The sequence below is a fragment of the Prinia subflava genome, chromosome 1 (assembly GCF_021018805.1).
Source record: "Prinia subflava isolate CZ2003 ecotype Zambia chromosome 1, Cam_Psub_1.2, whole genome shotgun sequence".
NCBI lineage: Eukaryota > Metazoa > Chordata > Aves > Passeriformes > Cisticolidae > Prinia > Prinia subflava.
The window spans coordinates 134,593,506-134,610,988 of record NC_086247.1 but is presented as its reverse complement, the minus strand read 5'-3'; the positions used below and the strand labels follow the sequence as shown (position 1 = coordinate 134,610,988).

Here is a 17,483-nt window from a genome sequence, read left to right as displayed (position 1 = left end):
AAATGCTAAAAGCATTTCTAAGAGACTGGAGTAATAAAAACCAGCACGGAACCAGGGGGTGCATGGGAGCTCTCCCAGTCTGTCAGCTGAACAGCAGAATGTCACAGGGCTGAGGCACTGCAGGAGCACAAACACCCTTACAGGTATAATATATTCAAAAGAAAAGGGGTTTTTTATTACCTTAATCAGAACCTGAATATGTCCCATGGCTTTTGACGACTTGAAGTACCAGAAGCTCATCACACAAGTCCCACTTGATTCTTTCCATATGGAACTCTTCACATGGGCTTTTTCATTTATTAGGCCTATTGTAGTGGCCTCAAGATACAGGAAATGTCCTGAAATTAAATGAGGTATTACTGAAAAAATGTTTTGCATTTTCAAATTGGATTCTAAAACTCAGCGAAGTAAATGCAGAGACATGAAGAACACTTTCCTCATAGGTCTCATACTAGTCAGCCTCAGCTCAGGAGAAAAAACGACCAGTTCCTGTTCCTTGTGCACCTCTTATATCAGGAATAAACTGGTGGTAGCAGCTTAAGATTTGGATGCACTTGTGTAGAAGACTGGGAACTCTTCCATATTTTTTGGCTTTTTGATTATGTGTCCCTGCTGAACTGCAGTGGTTGCAATTCTGACAATACATCAAACAATAGCTACATCTTGATAAATTTCAGGAGAAAGTCTCCTGAAAGGTAATCTTCAAAATAGCAAGTCACACTATTAAAAAACTTGTGAAAGAGGAAATAAACATTTATGCATTTATAAATCACTAGGTATCCCTAATGGTTCATATTACCTTTGGTCATTTTTACTCTGTATGAATAGTAATGAACATATAAATTACTTAGACAGAGGAAACTGCAAAATTAGATGTCTAGAGTTAATATTTTTCAACACTAAAAGATACAGTCCTTTAGTCTTCCACCTTCATTTTTAATCAGAAGCATAAAAAATTCTCCCAAGATTTCAAAATATTTTTTCCTTTGTACAAGTAAGAAATGTGTATTTCACATAAACATAAATGCATTATAAATAACACAAAAATTATAATTGCATGTCTACTAATGTTTGTATATGAATTAGGAAAAAAAAATTACTTCACTAGATAATGCATAAACAAATGGGCTCATTCTAACTTTGACACTTCTCTGGCTTAGATACAACCATAGATGTTCTCCATGGTATTATGGGATAAGAAATTTGCTTTTTCCCTGAGGTCAAGCCTATATGTAAGAACTTTAGTGGTGTATTTGTGATAATTCTTTGAGAATATGTATTACTAGACAGTGCAAATGATTTTTTTCCAACACACTTTGAAGTTTATTGGGTTCTGTCCTTCAGCAGTTTGTGTCAACATTCAACAACTACTATCACATCTTTGTCTAACTCTGCTGTGAATATTTCAATTTAAGGTCAGTTCTGAGCTCAGCTTTGGTAACATCTTTGTCTGAGCTACAGGACTTTCAAAAGCAAAGTGTGAAGGCACAGAGCTTGTAGTAAGAACAAGAGCAGATGACTGGGTGCTTTAACCAAAACAAGCCAGGAGATGCACTAACAAAGGAGCTTTGTTTATTTAAATTTATTTATTGAATGTTGTCTAAAATTAAAGTATGAATAATCACTATGGGAAATTGTAAGCTTCCTGGAAATGACCTCCAGCTCTGGAGGAGAGGGACCCGGTGGGTCTCGGAGCTGAGCTAACTCACCCTTGCAAACTGCAGCCAGACCAAATGCCTCTCTCCAGACAAGGATCAAATTATCCTGCCTGACTCAGAAACAACTAAGATTCAAATTTCCTAAATTAAAGTTATTGTACATGGCTAATTAATATTTTTATATTGTAACACATCTAATTCATTAAAAATGACACCCTGATTAGAGATTTCAGAACTCCCCTGCTGCCCGTGAAGGTATGAGACATTTCATGGAGACAATTGTACCTCATTTGTGAACTAACAACGTACCAGTTCTATTTCCAAGCGTGTGGTCCACGGGAGGTCTAAGACTTTGAGGCGAGCTGACCCCTAGCACCCAGTTAAAATTGTCAGCCAGGGAATTCTGCCAGCCACATCTGCCATTCTCAAAGGTGCAGGAAGTTCCACATTCACTCTCGTCTGTATTATCCCCACAGTTGTCCTCAAAGTCGCAGCTTTGTTCTGGTCTGTAACACTTGCCATTCTGGCACTGCCTATGGCCATGTGAGCAGGAGCCTGAAAAGAGAAGAATGAGGGTGTCCTGGTGAATCACAGTGCCGTGCACCCCAGCAAGGTTACTGGAAGGTTACATTTCAGAGAGCTTAATATTTAGGAGGAGGAGGGTGGTCCAGAGCAGCTTTATTAAAAGCCTTTGGTTCCCCTGAAGTACCAATCCATTATCAGTTTATTTCTTTTGTGTTTTGTCAAGTGATTGCCTAAATAAATGACTGTTTCCCTTGTAAAGCCTCAGAGGGCAAGCTCCAGCCAGGCATTCCATCACTAACAAAGCTTTCTAGTCTGACTTAATTGCTGGCATTCTCCTTTCATGTGGTGTTGGATTAAATCATTTTATTTTAGTTGCAAAGTTGAGCCTACTTTAGGAGCCCTAATTTGGAAGAAAAAACTTTTCTGTTTTAACTACAGAGGTTTGCCTTTTAATGGATTTTTTTGAGTTCAGTAGGTTGACGGTGTCCTTTTTGTGCAATCTTCCTGCCATTATTGAGGGATAAATCTGCTATTGTACAGCCTAAAGATTGTAGGACTCAGATCACAGGATCTATTTCCAAGTTTCATGCTTTCATTTCAGATCCGTTTCTGCCGGATCCTGAATAAAATGTAGCAACTTTAGTACATTCTGTAATCAAGAAGTGAAAAACAACGTTCTGAAATCGACTCTTCTTCCCCATTTACTTTTGTACATTCTGCTGTGCCAGAAATAAATGAACAAACATAATTTTATTTAAAAATGAATATATGAACTCAACAGACAAAATTAGAATATGTACATGTCTAAAAGCTGCACAAGTACAAGGAGCATCTGAGTTAATTGATACTGAAAATCACATGGTGCTAAAAACTTGTTTCCATTACCACTGTATTAATTTAAAGGAGCTAAATGACATTCATGTAAGGCTGGATTTTATTAAGAGGTCCGAAAACCTCATTTATTACTCAAAAGAGGATAAGAGATGAGGTATTCGGTTGTCTTGTTGGCAAACTCCATCCCATGGTATTTGTTTCAGCCAGACTCTAAATCACAAATACTCCAAAGTGAAAAAAACATTGCCAGAAACCTTTGCTGTAGGTTTTGGGCACAGTGAAAACAAGTCACTTTATTTATAAATATCAGCTAAAGAAAACAAATGTTAACCTCTCCTTTTCAAGTTAAAATCCTCCTAATGCAATTCATATTAAAAAAAAAATAAAAATACAAATAACATGTTGGAATATGATAGAAATATCTAGCAGAATTTCCAAGGAAATTATTAATTTTTAATTCCTGATTTCTTAGCACATAAAAATGTGTATCAAGTTTCCTCCAAAAGACTGTGTATGATTTGGCTTTTAACAATTGCTCAGAGAAAGGAGGAAAAATTCCTGATCGAAAACAAGAAAGGAAGAATAAAAATCTGATACTGATATCTGATACTGATAAAAGCATCAGTGAGATTTTTATTAGTACATGATCTCTGAAAATGGTCCTGGTCAAAAGAGTGGTGCAATAATATCGATGAATAAGTCAGTGTCCATTGGAAACTTCTATCAATCTTCTCCAGAATTTCAGTCATCTGTGTTGTATCCCAAAGGGTGACAGAGAATGATTATAAAATTGCTGCCTCATGTAAGTGACATGTATTTTTAGGAGCTAACTATTATAATCCTGCCTTTCTTTTAAGTGATTGCAGTAAGAATTTAGCAAAATATTTATTTTGTCAGCAAACCAGGAATTTAAATTCCAGGATGCAGTTCATGCCTTGAAATATTTTCCCTTGCAGTTCAATGATCAACAATTGCAATAACTATTGAATTTTGAGGTTCCTTTGTAGCATTGTTTCCTATTTCAGGTTAAAAAAAAAGCAGAGTTGAAAAGTGGAAGTCTTTGTTTCCTGAGGAAAAACAAAAAAATCTGTCTTGAATCCTGGCATGAATGAATCTTTCCAAGCATGTGTAATGAATGATATTACGCTGCCTAACTGAGTCTGTAACGTGACTTGCTTCTGGATGCACTTCCACACTATTGCTTCTCTTTAAATGACATTTCTAAGGCTTTAAAACTGTAGGAAAAAACTTCACCAAACAAACAAACAAACAACCTCCCCTCCCCCCAGAAAACAACCCTGAACCTACATGAAAAAGAACATTTTTTAGAGCTTGCTTTCTTTCCTCCCTACCTTTTCTCAGTTGTAATTGGTCAAACAGTCTGTTACATAGATTCCTGTGGGTATGAGAGAGATATTTAATTGAGAGGAACTTCCCCTTAACAAGATTCAGTAAATATTTCCTCCAACCAGTGTTTCCTGAAGATTATTAGTGGGGAGAGTTTTTGTCCTGTGTGGTAACTGCAAAGACACACTGGGCTGCAGAAGACACTTAGGGACTCTTAGAGTCCCTTTCAGATAAACATCTTATCTTTATATGTATCCTTCAGATAAATAATCTTTGAATTGAGGAGGATTTATACAACAGAGGAAAGCAGCTGCACTAGTTAATAATTCCCTTGTTTATATACCCCAAGAAAAATCAACAGGTAAAACATTTATATTTAAAAAAAAAGTTTTTAGTAGAAGGATTAATCTGCTTATTTTATAAGGGTGTTTTGCTTAAATATACTTTGAAAAAAATAGAAATGTACCTGCAAACAGCAAGAGAGAAAATAATTTTTCTTGAGGAAACCTGTCTTATTGTTGAAAACTGAGGGAAAGAAGGTCTCAAGTACTCAGCCTTTTCCTCATCTTTTCCTCATTTCCCTCACTGCATCCAATAAGGAATGGAGGTTTTTCTTGCCACTTCTTTTGCTATTACTGTATTTGTAAAAATATTTTTTATTATTCTTTCCAGAAGTAGCCAGATTATGTTCTAACTGGAATTACTTTAAAGTTGTTAAATTTAATAAGTAGTTAACCTTTTTAAACTTATTATATTTAATAGTATCAGCATAAATGTTTTCCAAACCACAACCAAATCAAATGAATGAGATATTTACAATTATCAGAATAACCCATCATTAGGTGTGAAAATCTAGAGCTGCTTCAAAATCCTTTCAAAAGATTTTATTAGCATTCACATAGCTAGAAGCATACCTTCTCCTAAATCAAAGCTAGAGCTCCTACAGAACCATAGTCTGGTATAGAGGCCAGAGTAATTAATCAGCACACTAAGAGTGTGACATCCCAGGGATAGGGGCTCTCTGGATAATTTAGATCTCTGAGTTTTTCCCTGTAAAAATTACTGCATTATCCTTCTTGCTCTCAGTTGACATTCCTGTATGACTGAAATCTATGTGTCCTTAAAAAAATAATTTGTTAACAAGAACATCTTTCCCTAGTATCTCACCAGTATAACCCAAGGACACAGAGAAAAGTGCTTTCATCATTGTTGATGATGCATAGTAATACTGACTTGTCAGTGCAGAATGTGAAAAATGCATCTCATTTCAAAAGCAAAACTTTAGAAATTAAAAGAATTTTTAAAGACTTTTGGATGTTGGGGTGTTGGGGAAAAAAAAGATTTAAAAATTATTATACTAGATCAGCTTTTTTTTTTTTTTTTTTAAGGGAATAGGCTTTATTTTCTCAAATTGGCTGCAAACATTGGTTTTGTAAGCCTTGGAAGTACTTTGACATATTGATTTGCATTCTGAACAATTGAAAGTCAGAAAAACAACAGCTTGAGTTCATTTGCAAAAGGGACTTTTAGAAGAAACTGTTAACTGTCTAAGTTACTGCCAAGACAAAGAGCAAATGAAAACTCCTCCAACAACTAAAACTTCCTCAATTAATTTCTTATCTTAACCTCTCCCACACACAAACACAAGAGAATTCTTTTCCAGTAATTAGATCCAGTAATATTCAACCTCAGAACCAAAAAGAACGAAAAACAGCAAGGTAGGCTATTGCTGTTCAATATAATTGTCTCTGTCCATGAGAGAGCAAGAATCTTCTTTGTTTGGCTTGCTGGTATTTTGTCATTAAAAAAGTATTGATTTTTATCAGTCACTCAGTACACCTTAAGACATACCCAATCCGTGACACATTCAGTGGGTCCTAACATGGTGCTTTACTTTATTTAAGGTTACCAGAAATTCTGACCTGAAGTCAAGAGGGGCTCAGTGCCTCTTCATGCTGAGTTCACTGCATATGCTATAAGCAGGGCAATGTTGAAAAATAAATATTATAAAGAGCAAAAGATTCAGTTTCAATTGCTTAGATGCATGTGAATGTGCATTCACTCAGTAGAAATAAAAAGGTTTTGATTAGAGAAGGAAGCGCAAGGTCTTTTTAACTCCTCCAGTCTTATGGTGCTGGCATACTAATATCTTCAGTGATAGAAATAGTGCACACTTTCCATGTTGCTTGAGTAATTCTACACCTATTTATCTTAATAAAAATGCTAGTAGGGCAACTTAAAAGGAAAATTTTAGTTACTCTCTTTAGGTAGTAAATCCTCATACTGAATAAGAAGAATCAGAAGAAACTGAAATTAAAAATGTGGTGCAAGGACAATACTTCCAGTTAAATTGATCAAGTACAATGATTGCAATTACACAGGTTTAGAACTTAAGTGGAGAAAGCTCAACAGAATTAGAAAATGCACAACCAAAATCTGGGCTGTATATTTTTCTCCTTCACAGTCAGTAAAAGGATAATTTTCATCATAACATGTGGACAATATATGTAGAAGTTGAATTCAAGTAACCTGTATTCAAAAGTTGTAGCTTCATATCAAGCTCCTAAACCAATCTACATACTCTACAGTATTTCTACCATTTTTCTGAAAAATATTAAAGTAATTGTATAATGTAACAGAAAGGAGAGAAAAAAAATGAAACATGTAAATTTCTTGGTTTTAAAATACCGTAATGATAAATCTCTTGTATTATTGTATAAGTGAAAGTGAAGGTTGCCTCTTGCATGGAACTTCATTCTAGATACATCTGAGAATATGTTGCTGTTCAGGTACCAATGAAGAAAAGAAAATTCACCATCTACTGTTTGTAATTAAGGCAACTACACAGACAGATTTAATCTTCCAAAACAAATGAGTCCTCTTTATATGCTTGTTTTTGTTTGGGGGTTTTTGTGGGGAGTCCTTGTGTAGTTGGTTGATTGGTTTTTGTTAAGCTTTTGTTGTTATTTTGGGACTAACTGTTTTTGTTTGGTTCCAGGTTTGTTTTTATTTCTTTCTCTTCCCAGAACTGTTTTGAAAATGTTTTAGAAATACTACTTTATTCATTTCACATCCTGTTCTCTCAGTCAATGGTCAACGCTGGCTGATTCAAATGAAGCTATAAATGCTTTGTTATTTGATTAGTTCTGCATAAAGAGATTTTTTTTTCCTCTTTTCAGTAGATCACATTATGCACTGAAGCATAAAATTTTATTATTCTTGTAATTATATATTAGTTACAAAACCTGCCAAAGTTATTTCTACTTATGTGTCTGTAAACTTTTATAGATCTAATTAGAACTGCACAAGTGATATAAGCAATATCCTTTGGCCTTTAGAGTACACTCTAGAGTTTTGAGCAATATTTCATATGAAAAAAATTTTGACAAATCTGATTTCTTGATTATATTACTTTATGTATATTTATTTTAATTATGTTGCTGACCAAATTCTATAAATTTTAAAATTATTTTTTGAGATAGAAATTTGTACTAAAATGATTAAAAGTTAGTATGGAACAAAAAGCCTCCATCAACCAAAACAAAAAAATCTCAAGGAAAGAACAGAAAACCAGCTTGACTGCATTCTTTAATGTTTACTTTTAAAAGACAAGGGAAGTGCATGAGTTAAAAAACTTTGCCAGTGACATGAAGGTATTTAGGGTGACATAAGCTAGGAATAACTATGGATATAAGGAAAAGTCTTTTGTGAAAATGAACTTGCTTAAAGGGACTGTACCCAGTGCTAGTTATAAACTAAAAAAACCTTTCTGACATCAGCTGCCATTGCAGGACATTCACTTCCTTATAATCTCTGTAACAACCAGCCCTCACAGGTGTTATTTTATACAACTACAGCGGAGATAAACAGTCACAATTTAGCAAATTAATTGCTCCCCGAGTGACTGGCAATGAAATGTGATGTTATTGAGTCACACAGAATAACACAGTCCATCTTTCACAGGTTCTGGAATCCTAGCACTACCATTCCTAAAGAGTGACACAGCAAAGTACTGAAACTCTTCCAGGAACACAAAAGCTCAATGTTCAAAAAGGGAAAAACAATCAAGGTTTTAGGATTTATCAGGAAAGAGAGAAAAGAGAAAAAGAACCATTTTGTTGCAGTATCATTCCACTGGTCACTCACTTCCTAAATGTTCTACAGAGATCTGATTTTACAATCCCAAAAGAGTAGAGTGGATTTTTTTAGAAGTCAATATATAAGGAATAGTTTCCATGTAAGAAATAAGTTGAAATTCCTTCAGTGTATAATGCTGCTTAAGGATGATTGCATAGAGAACAACATGGAGCAGGTGTTTTTGGCTGTTCACCATTTTCAGTAAAAAGAGGGTAAAAACAGAGTCACTTTCTCAGCAAGTAGCAGACCTGTACAACTTGCAGCAAAAAAATGAGATGGGAGCTCTACTTCTGAATGTGCTTCTAGGGAAACTAGGCTTTACATGGAAGGCAAATACATTAAGGTTTACTACATGTCCAAAACCACATTTGGTTCATAAGGTCTCCCAAAAAGGAAATATTAGGAACATTAAGAGGAAGTATCATTTATGGTCAGCATCTCATTGACAGCAGTAGAGAGGATATCAAGTGAAATGGGCCTTGATTTGATTCTCTGTTAATATCCCTATATTCTCAAAGTTCTCAAAGACATGTTCCACACTTCGGTGAACTGCTTTCAATTTTCTGGAATTTTTTTTTCTTTTAATTTTCTGGAAATAACTGTCTTCTCTACAAAACTGAAGTCAGCAGATACCAGTTCTCTAGTCTCTGAGAATAGCTTTTCTTTATTGTAGCCTGCTAATCTGATCAGGCAGCCCTTGGCAGCTGTTGTATTCCCAGGTGAATGGTAGGAGACATGAGCAGGAACTCTGATGGAGGGATCTGCAGTTTTTATAGTCAGTAACAACACTGCAGGAGGGAAGGCACAGAGAGTGGATAGGAAAACCAATTTTAGAGATAATGGAAATTATTGTCAAATCCATGGTGTCTCTTTTGTAAATAACTGTAAGTATAAAATATTTTTGATGGATAACTCATGGATAACTATTCCCCCATTAACCTCCATGGGCTGCCTAACTGCAATGAGAGCCTAACTCACTGTGGTACTCACCACAGGCTGCAGGGGAATCTCTGCTCCAGCACCTGGAGCACCTCCTCCTGCTCCTTCTTGCCTGACCTTGGTGCCATCAAAGCTCTTTCTCTTGCATATTCTCACTCCTCCCTCTGGCTGCAATTGCTTTTGTGCAACAACTTTTGCCTTTCTTAAATTTGTTGTCACAGGGATTCTGCCACCATCACCGGTGGGCTCAGCCCTGGCCTGCAGTGGGCCCACCCTGAAGGCAGCTGGAATTGGTTCTGTAGGACACAAGGGAGACCTCTGGCACCTGGTCACGGAAGTCACCCCTGTATTCCCCTGCCACCAAAACCTTGTCACACAACCCAAATGCAGAAACAACTGCAGCTTTCACAGGATTCAATGTGTCCAGGGTCTCCTGATACGGTTACAGCCTTTTACACACAGCAGAACCTGACTCAAAATCTTACCCCACTGCAGAGACACAGCAACAGACACAAATAACATTCTTAGAACAAAATTGTCTTTGCATTTTCCTCCACACAGTACCATTGTGGCACATGACCAAAAACTGATGTTCATAGGATGAAAATTTGATAAGGGCCAGTCTAAAATGATGTTTATTGTTTCTCAGGCCCAGCAATTTAAGTGGCTCTCCGTGGTTTTGCAGTTCAGCATTGTTGTTGCTAAGCAGCATATTGAGAACAAACCACAGCATCCTGTAGTTTACAGAAAATTACAATGCTAACACTCAAAATTATTTTTTCTAGCTGTCCAGTGCACACTTCCAGCCTTTAAACATTACTGAATGTTTGGCTGAAAGAAACAACCACCTTAGAATATATTTTTGTTAATGTGCAGAATTTCAAGGTGTTTATATACAGGGAAAAATTCTTCTCAAGGGTGAGAGTCTGTGTCACAGATGGGGACATTTAATGGTTGTGTTCTATTTCATCTTTACACTACATTCTTTGCCATATGACTCTATGCACAGAAATAACAAGAAAAAGCTCCTTTGTATACTTGTCTTACATAGTGATATGGCTCAATAAGGCTCAGAAGAATCTCCTTTGATATGTGCATTGCAAATAACAAAAAGAAATTAAAAAAATTGAAAAGGAATTATATTGGAGTAGACTTCAAAAACTAAAAATTTCTCTCTTAAAGAGGAAAAGCTTTTATTTTCTTAGCAAATATACTCCCTAGCTGGAGACAAGAAGGAGACAGTTCTTTGCTGCGTGATCTTCATCCTCAGAAACTTTCAAAAAATTGAGCAATGGATATAACTGCTTTACTTCTGGTTAAACTTTCCTTTGCTTCTACTTTTAAGCAGATAAGTCTAGGGCCACAGATTTTTGCAGCTGATCATTGTGGCCATTCTAGCTGGTTCTGTTTTAAAAAGTGACATTACAGAGCACTTTTCACAACATCCAGCCTGCATTTTGCCACAGTTCAGAGCACTCCTATAGGCAGAAGCAGATCCGCTCACAGGGTGATGCAAACAGATACCACTGCTGAGTAGCAGCTCTAAGTTGAACTCTTCAGTGGGTCATGTCAGCTCTTATCCTGGACAAGTAAAATTTGTCAATATAAAAAAATATAGCCTGTAGTAAAGATGAATGCAAACCATTGCCTTAAAGAGTTGTGAACCTCCAAAGTTTGCAAAGTACATCTTAGATGAGCTACACCAAGAAATCAGTCTCTGGTGGCTCTTTCCTGAGATCTTAGTATCTTTTTTATTATAAAATATAGAAGTGTTTTGGAACATCCTTTACTATCAAAACCAAAGCTTTTAAAGCTTCTAACACTGCCACGGGGACTTGCATCTCCCATTAAGAGGATAGAGTCTGAATACAACAAAAATAAAGAATCAGAAAGCCTGGCTAGTGTTCCTCCCAGGGTAACATTTATATAAAGCTGAACTTTAAAATACAAATTTCATTTGCAATAAATATCCATGACTGGCTTGGCAGAAGGAGGAAGCCAATAGTACAAGAATTGGCACCTTATCAGAGAGATGTCTGGAAAATTTTGCCCATATCTTTCCTGTTTATCTTGTGCTCAAAGTTCAGTGTAATTTCTTGGGGCTGATGTAGTCTCATCAGTGTTATTTCCCAATGCCTGAGCAGTGCTTAATGACAGCCTAAAGGGGAAGGCTTCTCATTAGCAGCAGTAACAAAGCAAAGTTGCTCACATAAATTAATGATCCATTCTCATGGTAGTCCTTGACACTGGGAAATATTAACTTTGTTTTATTGATCAGAAAGACAGAGAAGTGAGATAAAATGACTTTCTGCAGCCATGCAGGAAATTTGTAGTAGGCTCAGGAACAAAATGCATCTCCTAAATTCTGCTTCAGGGGGTTACATTTCAGTAGCTCTGTGATAAATGTGGAAGGAGGAAAAAGATTTGTCTTGTTCCATCAAAAAGAGTCTCTCCTTCATCATTTGTGTCCAAGCAAATACTGCTAACGTACAGCATCAGTGCTTTCTCTTTCCTTGGGGCTGCTGGGATCCATCCCCTTCCAAACTGTATAATTTCTGGCAAATGTTTTCTGAGTCTATTTCCCTAATGCAGTAAGTGAGGATGGTGCAAATAATTGCACTGATGCTGGCACCATACCACACAGGCAGAAGATGGATATTGTGCCTGAGCAGTATTAGTAGCAATTCTTACCAGCCAAAAACCATTTAAGCCTCCTTATTGCAAACTCACCATACTAGTTCCATTCCACTCAGCTCTTTATTCTACAACCACTCTATTTTACAACTTTTGTTAAATAAATCCTACTGAATTAAGCAGGATATTTGCTAAATGTCCATGGCTAGACAAGAAGATTTGCAGATTCACAATGGTTGACTCAGTACTCAAACAACTCTTTCATAAAATAATTTTATTAGAATTTTATGGGGTGCCTAAACATGTTAGAATTTGTACACGTCTTTAGCAAGATACACATACTATTTCTCTTTTGAAAGAGAGACAAATAAATGAAAATAATGGTACTATTCCTTCTTTCCAAGCTTACATAGACTGTTCACAGGAGGAACATACCTGTTGGAGGTAGCTTTGTGGGTTCTGCTGGTAAAAACTCCTGGGATGGTAAGCACTCCCTGGAAAATGTGAGGTCATCGAGTGCTATGCCATCTTTGGGACCTTCTCCAGCTATGCCTTCAAAGACAACTTGAAAATCTTCACCTCCTTCTCCAGACAGGGTCAATTCCCTGCGCTGCCAGAAATTTCCCTGGTTTCCAGTAAGATTAAGGAGAATTCTTTCATGTTTCAATGTAGTTCTCTGGTAGATAATCAACGATCCAATGTGAGCTCCATACATATGATAATAGAAAATTATCTGTAAGCAAAAAAAAAAGAGCGTGAAGTATGCAATTGGTGACTTCAGTCAAATTCTGCTATTGTATTTACTATAATTTTTAAACTGACCATTACTGCAAGCATTCAGAGTAATCATTAATTTTACTGATTGAAAAATAATTTCATCAAAAGGCAAAAAACCACAACTTACTAGTGGCAATTCTTTAACTATTTCATGAGCCAAACTTCAAAACTAGCATTAAAATATTCAACAACAGATATTGCATCTCTTTGAATGACTCTTCTATTTAAATGTAAAAAAACTAAAATACTTTTTAAAGAAACAGAGGAATGGAGTAGTGTCATTTACCATATAGGATGCAACTTCAGTTTACAGAATATTTTCTGGTTAAAAATATGTTTTTGTAGATTATAGGGTGTGCAATTAGAAAATAATCCCATCTATAACGGGAGAAAAGCTTCTACAGGGACATATGCAAAAAAACCCAAAACCATAAACCTAAAATATCTAAGAGGTACTTGGATAAGTAAACAGTGATTTATTTATTTTTAGTAGAAATGGGGAAATTTTGAAATACAAAAGACCAAATACATACAGAAAAAGATCACTGTGAAAATTCATCACATTTAACTGCACTCTCATTTCTTTCCAATTCATTCTTGGATTTCTATCCCTTTTGAAATGCAGCTTTGTTTCTGAAAGTCTTGTATACAGACAAAATATTTTGATTAATTTATCTCTCTTTATAGGCCCTGCTCTGTATCTGTTTTCTGTGCATATAACTTTTCCCATTGATGCAAGTGTTCGTTTTCCAATGATTTGAAATCCTCTAGGATCCTATACTAAATCTGTTGCAATAAATGATGTAGCATTTTCTTCTCAAATAAACATTAGGAAGGAGTAAAATACTTCAGGGTACTCTCTGATCTTGTAAGATGAGGTTTCAGATCTTGAAGTATTTTTTTCCATTCATACAATTTCCTGTACCAGAAATTGCACTTTCTTTGGTCATTTCTCTATGTGTAAGTTTCAGAACTGCTCAGAACCTTCAAAAAGTAAAATATCATAATTATGACTAACTATTTGAGGCCACATCATGGATGTCAAGAGTTTGGTCTGTACAAGGTGCATAAACCTTGGCATTTTTTGTGAATGATTTTCCATGTGATAAAAGCAACAGCTTCCCACAGTTACATTTCAAGCACTTAATTGCATTTAATGTGTGATACATCATAACAGTACAGACATCAACTTCTCATTCTCAATTATTCTGCATTTCTCTATGTATATTTTATGCTTCATAGAAGTCAAAAAGTGGAAAAGTTATTTTTAGAGCATAAAATCGGATAATTTACAGAAAGAGGTACTCTCAAATATGATGCTAGAAGCAGAAGGATGAGACCTCTATGTTTGTGTGAGCAGATTTTTTTTACTATATGTATTTTAGGCAATACAAAAAATTAACATGGTTCCAATTCTGAAGATAATTTTATAATGGATAGATTAAATTTCACTACTGAATATCATAATTATTCAAGTTTTCATTGGTATCATAAAATCAAACCCTTTATGTTTAATACTTCTGACTTTGTTTTCTATAAAGAGTTTGGGGAATTTTCAGAGAGAAGTATGTCGGTAAAATGAACTGGTTAGAAATCTGAAACAAACAGAACTCCTTGCAAGTTACAGATAAACTGTTTGCTTGGGATTACTCCTCAGTAAGAGATAAATGAAACTAGAGGCTCCTGACTGGACATTTTGCACAGAGATGTCACCTGCACAGCCAGTAAACTGTTTAGAGCTGTTTCAGTCTAAGATCGCCTTCATTTGATGAGCACAGTTCTGTGATAACACAAACAGTTGATTTCAAAAGCTTTTTTAAAAATGGCCTCATAAAAATTATCCTCTTGAAGGGCCTACTTATTAGAGGTACATTTACAGTTTCAAAATAAGGCATAGCTGAGGTTTCTGGGAAATTACATTTCTAGCAAAGGTTATAAAAACGTATCAAAACCAGGAAACTTTTTATTCTACATTTGCAAAGAAACGTTCAAGCTGAAGTCATCACAATGTGCTGTAATGTTTTGGAAGATCAAGGCTGACACTTCTCCGTCCCCTAGAGAGGAGCTGGTGACAAAGCCTTCTGCCACACATCCTTCCTTTTGCAGTTGTATTCTTTGAAAACCAGTTGTTACTGCGTTTGTACACACTTTCTCCATAAAATCAGAAACCATTAAATAGGTGTTTATTACTTTGGATGAGTTGCATAAGACATTGTATATCAGACACTTCATTTACTTTCAGCTTCATCTGAATCTCATGGACTATTCATTTACTTGCAAAATAGTTCTTGTCCTGCGGCAAGATATATTTTTTTCTTATGGTCTCAATGAAATAAGATCTGATCCTGACTTCTCTACAAAAGGATGTGGATTTTTTTTTCTCAAGAACTATTTCAGTAATAATTTTTAATCATTTTAGGAGTACTCTCTTGGTGCAATCTAGAAATTAAATTCTTCATTCCTTCTACTACCACACCCTCACGTACCTTGCAGTTTTTATTCTTTCTGCTTAAGACAGGACTAGAAATCCTAGATTTCTGTCCTGATAGCTGAAAAAATGAATTCTTTATAAAAATATAATGACCAGATGGCTCTTGCAGTGTATGATCAGTAGCTGGTCCAGTGCCCAGTTTTGCAGTACTGCTGGTTCTGAGGTGCCAGTCGAAATCATCATTTTCATCTTGCTTCCATCCACAAAGGTCAAACTCAAAATTGCAATGCCCAATAGATGTACCTGAAATATATTTGCACACACATGAAGAGATTCATTTTCAAGTAGCTAATTAGGTACATATATTACAATCTACTTCTCAAATCTATGGGGGGGAAAATGTTTCACTATAAAAAATAATGTCCATGTATCTCATTAAAAGGAGCATTTTTAATGTTCTGGACTATAATATTATAATAAACCTACTTGGCTATATATGAGGTGGGGCCAGTGCTTTTTTTATTACAGTCAACAGAATCCTTGTTATAAATGTAACCAAATTTAGTTAACTGTTTTAGCTCCTTAGGGTCTTAACTCTCTCTATATATCTCTAAGTCCATTATAATGATTACCAAGTAAGACTAAAATTGCTGAAATAAGCTGTAATTTCAGCAGAGACTTCAATAGGCTTTTGACTGTGCCCTGAATGTTCTTACTATTATTGCTGAAAAGGAAAGTGCTTTGAAGATAAATTTGGAAACTCTATGTATTATTTTGTAGGACAATATCAGAAATTACAAAATGTCTCTTCAAAAATGTAATCAAAATCTGAGCCTATTCCAAGTCTGATAAAGTTCAGCAGCTTGAAAGTAGTTTTATTTAACTGAAAGGTCCTCAGAAGCATCAGTAACCAGGCCAAGGATCTAGAATCCATAGCATTTAGACATGGACCAAAACCGAACAGACGGCTACCTCAAAAATTTCAGGCTGAAATCAGATAAAATATTTCTTCTTTGAATTTTAATTCATGAATGTCATAAAATAAAAAAGTTAGAGACTTTTTCTTAAAAGTATGAACTATTTAGCAAAACCAGCTTCCTTTTACCTTTGTCTGCAAATATAGTGCCATCTGAAGTAACAATTAAAACCAACCCAAACCTGATGTGCAAAATTATATTATCTTTTATGAAAATCACAGATTATAGATTACCTCAACTGAATGCAACTGCCCATAAAATATGTCCTAATCATATTTTTCCAACTGATTCAGTTCCTTAATATTTCAAGATCATTCTTTAAAAAATTCTTTCCATTATTTACAAATTCCATCTTGAGTCAATAGAATTCATGGATACAAACGACCATTTTATTTTAAAGACGTTTTCAAGAATCGAGATCCTAAGGCATGAGCACAGATATCCCTGTTAATGCTGTACGTGTTGGGTATTACCTAATCTAAGTTTTGATGTCCTTGTAAGATCTCTATAATAAACAAAGATATTCATATCTACAGGACAACTTATTTAATCTAACTCAACTCTTTTTAAGATGCATGAACTTCAGCCTGAAAACAATTTACTCCACTGATGAAAAAGAGAATTTAGGCAGCCTGCTTAGAAGCTCAAGTTACTGGAGATGATTGTGCATTTTCATATTAAATGAATTCTGTACTTTTAAAGCACCATAATGCTTCATTGTAAAGCTTAAATAAAAATGCAGTTAGGGACATTTTTAAAAAGAATTTTACAGGTTTTTTCCTTACTTAAAAATAATAAATAAAAACTTGTTAGAGGAAAACATTCACTTTATGGGACTGTTTCAATTAATCTCTTCCAATGGGAAATTGGAATAAAATTCTTATTGTAGTCGTTGCAAAACTAAATTCCATCAGTTTATTTGAACAATTTTGCCCTAACTGCTTCAATTTGTTCTTGTCTGATGATATTTCATGGGAAATACAGACAATACTGAAAGTTAAAAAAAAAACCCAAAAAACAAACAAACAAACAAACAAAAATCCTATTAATATTTTAAAATTTCAGAAAACAAAAGTCAAAGTTTGAGAATACATTTTAACAAAGTAATTTCAACTTGAAATACTCTCCATTTTTAGTTGCAGAAGATCTGAACTGGACCTCGTACAGGTTAATGATGCGCTGTTCCTGGATTGGAAATCATTGGGCAGCTTAATAGTATGAAAA

The 17,483-nt window shown here is 35.2% G+C and overlaps 1 protein-coding gene across 1 annotated transcript in view; it reads right to left on the bottom strand.

The window, feature by feature from the left end:
* MALRD1 (MAM and LDL receptor class A domain containing 1) overlaps nt 1-17,483 on the bottom strand; it is a 230,822-nt gene that overhangs the window by 116,419 nt on the left and 96,920 nt on the right. Inside the window, exons 24-27 of the mRNA XM_063413520.1 lie at nt 15,338-15,585; nt 12,510-12,807; nt 1,968-2,213; nt 181-338 (exon numbers count right to left, since the gene is read on the bottom strand). Coding sequence (XP_063269590.1) covers nt 181-338; nt 1,968-2,213; nt 12,510-12,807; nt 15,338-15,585 — 950 coding nt within the window. The remainder of the gene's footprint in view (nt 1-180; nt 339-1,967; nt 2,214-12,509; nt 12,808-15,337; nt 15,586-17,483) is intronic.